We start from the raw sequence: 4,714 nt of genomic DNA on the forward strand, positions 1-4,714 counted from the left end.
TAGTTTAAAAATTTATTCCTGTGCTATTAGCTTAGGTTCGAATCTATAGATCACACTCAAAAGAAGTTTCTGTCTGATTAAATGATTGATCGACGATTGAGAATCGTTCAAGGGTGTAATCATCAATACAATTGATGGTTAATCTGATGCAAAAGTTGCAATGAATTAATTCACTAAGAGTTAGTGAATTAAAGGAGGATTGATAAGCAATTAGATTGCTGATTAAGCTCAATTTGATTGAGCAATATAATTTGGTTCAAGTTTAATTGAATTAGATTCAATTTAGTTTGATCCAATTAGATTATGATATAACCTAATTGCTAAGGGTGATTGATTTCTAGTTTGATCAAGAATTAGACTCAATTAAATTATGATTTGATTAGGATTTAATCTAGTTAGTTTGGTACCTAATTGGATTGGATCTAAGGACAACTCATTCTCTGATCCACCTGACCCCTAGCTGGCGGTCAGGTTGGTGAGTTGACAAAAAAAGTCGTCCTTTGAAAGGACAACTTTTTTCTGAGCAGTATTTTCGTGAATAGTTTAGCTCGGTATTTTTTTGATAATTTTTTTAAAATTAATCATAAATAAGTAAAAAATTCCTAATAAACCAATAGGTTCCAATGGTGGCGAGCATGGGGAATATTCTATGGCCAAGATTGGTTTTCCTTATCCTACAACAAAATAAAACTAATGGGGCCAAAAGGCCAAGCATACCACATGCTATTCTTCACATAGTTGGAAAATTTACTCTCTTATCGATTTACTATTTCCCACGTAGTACACCCAGAATTATAACCTTGCCTTCATAATGTCACTCGCATTAGCTAGACATCATGTACCAGAATTACATTTGCTTAAAAACTTGGCTCCGCCGGATCACAGCATTTCTCCAGAATTTTGAACTCTTGTCTGCCTCGTGGTTGCTGATCATTGTTGCAGACCCATGACCGTATCTCCCTCAAGAAACAGCACCATTAATTGTAGGCATCTCGAATTCTGTGCATCATGGTTGCAGCATCCCTCATGCTCATGCGCTCTCTCCTTGATTGATTCGCGCATGAAAGTCCCACTTTCACCAAATTAATCATGCATTCTTGGATTTTCCATGCTGCATCGCTTCCATTCCGCTGGCTATTAGCAATATTGCTGGGTTCTGGTAACATCAACACTGGATCAGCAATATCCATGACTCCATCGGGAAAAGCCATCTCCACAAACTTGCAAAGGCTCAGGCCATCCTGAAACATGTCATCAACCGGACTTTTTCCTGTAAACATCTCCAGTAGAAGAATCCCATAGCTATACACATCCCCAGAGGTGGACACATGACAACCTGCCCCATACTCTGCAATCCATGGATATCTTGGCTTGAACATATGTTATAGAGATAGAAGATACATAACGGAAAGGAAACATAACTCAAGACTTGCAAGTTTATGAAAAAAGAGGAGAGAGATGACGACGTTAAAAGAGGAAGTTACCTGGAGCGACATATCCAATAGTACCCTTTATCCCAACTGTAGTGCTTGAGGACTGAATGTGTCCGCCGGTACCTTCATTTAGGAACCTTGCTAACCCAAAGTCCCCAACATGAGCACACATGTCATTGTCAAGTAGAACATTGCCGGGCTTTAGATCACAGTGAACAATTGGCGGCTGACAATTGTGATGTAGATAATCCAATGCATCAGCAATGTCCACAGCTATATCTAATCTTTTCCTCCAGCTTAGACTATTCACATGAAGATCCTCGACTGGTTTGGGATGCAACCATGTCTCTAAACTCCCATTAGGCATGAACTCAAAAACCAGAGCTTTGAAATCATTGCCTTGGAAATCTATGCTCGAGCAGGATGTTAGTATCTTGATGAGATTACGGTGACGGATGTTTCTCAAAGCTTCGCATTCGGCAATGAAGCTCCTGGAAGCGCTTCGATGCAGAAGGTTGAAAACCTTAATAGCCACAGTTGTATTGCCATCATCCATAATCCCTTTATACACGGACCCATATCTTCCCAAGCCAATTAATTTGGTAGAAGAGAATCCATTAGTTGCCTTAACCAGCTCTGCATATGAAACCCTGAAATTTTGATCCTCCAACAATTGAACAGATGAAGTTTGCTGTTTTGGTTTCTGTTTCCAATAAAGAAGAGCAAAGCTGAAGAGTATTAAGAAGAAGATGATTGTAACAACTGTTGGAATCATAAATTTTAGCAGCTGAGACCGCTTTTTGTTTTCAGATGATTTCACAGGGCACTTGGGTAAGTTGAGCTCTGGAACTCCCCCACAAAGCCCATCGTTGCCTACAAGGGAGACTGCAGTTTCATTTTTGAAGATTCCCTCGGCAGGCACTTTCCCCTCAAGACGGTTGAAAGAAAGATTTAAGCCACTTGAAGCATTCAAGTATTTAAGACCTGCATCATTGGAGTCTTCAAAATTTAAGTAGCTCGAAAAGTTCAAGCCTTCAAGAGATTGTGGGATCGACCCCGTAAGGTAATTGTGTGAGAGATCCAGTGCTCGAAGCTCCTTGATGCTGCTCAAAGATGAAGGAATGGTCCCCGTCAGATGATTGTATGATAGAAATAATCCTGTGAGACCCTTTATGTTACCAAGAGATGGTGGAATGCTTCCATTGAAGAAGTTATTGTTCAAAAATAAGAATGCAAGGACTTCACATTTGCCAATCGCGTCTGGAATATTACCAGACAACTTGTTCCCTGAGACGGCAAATGTTCTGAGGTTTGTCAAGCTGCCAACTTCTTCGGGAAGTGGACCAACCAATGAATTGTTAGATAGGTTGATGGAATCTGACAAAAAAGGAAGACTAACTATTTCTTTAGGTATGTTACCACTGAGATTATTTTGAGAAAGGTCTAATACTTGTAGCTGCTGGAGGTTTCCAAGGCTCGGAGGTATGGGTCCTTGTAAGCCGTTGACATATAAATCGAGAGTGATCAACTGAGTTAGGTTGCCAAGGGAGGATGGAATAAAACCTGTAAATCTGTTGTTAAATAAGCCTAAACGACGTAACTGCCTAAGATTTCCGACCCCTTCCGGAATGGTACCTGTTAGGAGATTTTCAAACATTCCTAGTGCCTTTAGATTGACCAGGTTTTTGATCCCAGATGGAATACTCCCTGATATTTGGTTAGAAGCCATCACTAGATATTCAAGTTGTGTGGAGAGGTTTGCTATTGAAGTAGGCAAAACACCTCCTAGTTTGTTGTCAAGCATAACTAATCTTTTTAAATAACTGCAATTTTTCAGAGAAGTAAGGAATTCCCAACCATGGACATTGTCTGCTTCAATTCGATTCCTGTCTAGAAACAGTTCAGATAGATATTTCAATCTTCCAAGATCAGTAGGCATGAACCCGGTAAACGCGTTATCTGGGATATTGATAATCGAAAGTCTTGAGGCATTAGATAGTGAAGCTGGAATTGGTCCTCCAAGTTTGTTTGAACCAAGATAAATGGATCGGAGATCTGGAAGTCTTATGCCGATATCGGATGGTAGGCTCCCCTGCAGCTGGTTTGCTTCAGCAGACAAGACTTGCAAGGATGAAAGATTGTAAAGAGATGCAGGGATGATACCTAAGAGCATATTATCTTCCAGACCCAAGACTTCTAGACGAGCAAGGCGGCTGAGTTCTTCTGGGATGCCTCCCCCCAGATTATTCGTCCCTACAGACAGCTCCGACAGATGTGAAAGATTACCAACCCAGGGTGGGATGACTCCTGTGATGTTGTTTCCAGCTACTGACAGAATTTTAAGCTTGGATAGGTTGCTGATCTCATCAGGTATCGTCCCCGCTAGTTGGTTGTAGCTCAGGCTGAGGACCTGAAGGTCCAAACAGTACGTAAAGTTCACAGGGATTACCTCTTCAAATGAATTGAAGCTCAAATTAAGAAAGTGCAGCCGGCGCAAGCGACCGATCTCCGGCGGGATCTCACCGTAGAGTCTGTTGTCTGATAAGTCGATTCTTCGAAGAAAGCTGAGGTTGCCAATGAAAGGAGAGAGAGGACCTGCCAAGCCATGAGAGACGAGCTCCAAGGCTGAGACCCTCCCGGGGTGTCGCTTGCGGGTGCATGAGACCCCCTCCCAATCGCAGACATGGATGGTGTTATTCCATGAGCTCAGAGCTCCAGGGGCTTCGCGTGTTATCTGATTCTTTATGGCAAGCATGGCCAGCCGGTCTGTCTCATTTCCTGACAGTGTCGAGGACACGAGCAGGGCTGAGGATAGGAGAAATAACAAACATAGGGTAGCCTTCACTGGTTTCAGTATGTTGGGACTGTGCATGCTTGGAGGTGGAGTAGGAATAACTCATGTCTCTGCCTTGTTTATCTGTTAATTTATAATGCTGCTTACTTGACCCACACGAAAGTTAGACATCAACTATGACAAAGCAGAGCCATGTTTTCTTCAGCGCTTGCCGAAATCTATTCCCATGACTCCGTTTCCAGCCTTTCTTGAGGTCGTGCTCTTCGAGATGAGTGCAAAATATAAAAAAATCTATCGTTCAGTTAGTCGTTAATGATGTGACTGTTATTAATGCTTGGTTGTTGATAAGTGGTGAGTATTCCTGCATTTCACGCGGGCGATCAGTTGACGTTTCATCGATGCTTGGCTGTTGACGAGTGGTAACTGTTCCCGCTCGTGACGACTCGCGACCCAACTTTTCGTTAGCGTTTGCTTTGGGTAATTTGAC

At 42.0% G+C, this 4,714-nt stretch overlaps 1 protein-coding gene across 2 annotated transcripts; it reads right to left on the minus strand.

Moving 5' to 3' along the window:
* Positions 1–735: 735 nt before the first annotated feature.
* Positions 736–4,442, minus strand: LOC140850917 (uncharacterized). Of its 2 annotated transcripts, XM_073253660.1 has the most exons (3): positions 3,957–4,266; positions 1,485–3,843; positions 736–1,348 (listed from the first exon to the last, which is right to left on the minus strand). In XM_073253660.1, exons 1-3 carry the CDS (start codon positions 4,116–4,118, stop codon positions 978–980), a joined length of 2,892 nt encoding a protein of 963 aa, XP_073109761.1. In that variant the 5' UTR covers positions 4,119–4,266; the 3' UTR covers positions 736–977. The 2 variants fall into 2 exon arrangements, with proteins under 2 accessions (XP_073109761.1, XP_073109760.1); XM_073253659.1 differs by having other exon boundaries at positions 1,485–4,442.
* Positions 4,443–4,714: the final 272 nt, after the last annotated feature.

The sequence above is a fragment of the Elaeis guineensis genome, chromosome 3, assembly GCF_000442705.2.
Source record: "Elaeis guineensis isolate ETL-2024a chromosome 3, EG11, whole genome shotgun sequence".
Lineage (NCBI taxonomy): Eukaryota > Viridiplantae > Streptophyta > Magnoliopsida > Arecales > Arecaceae > Elaeis > Elaeis guineensis.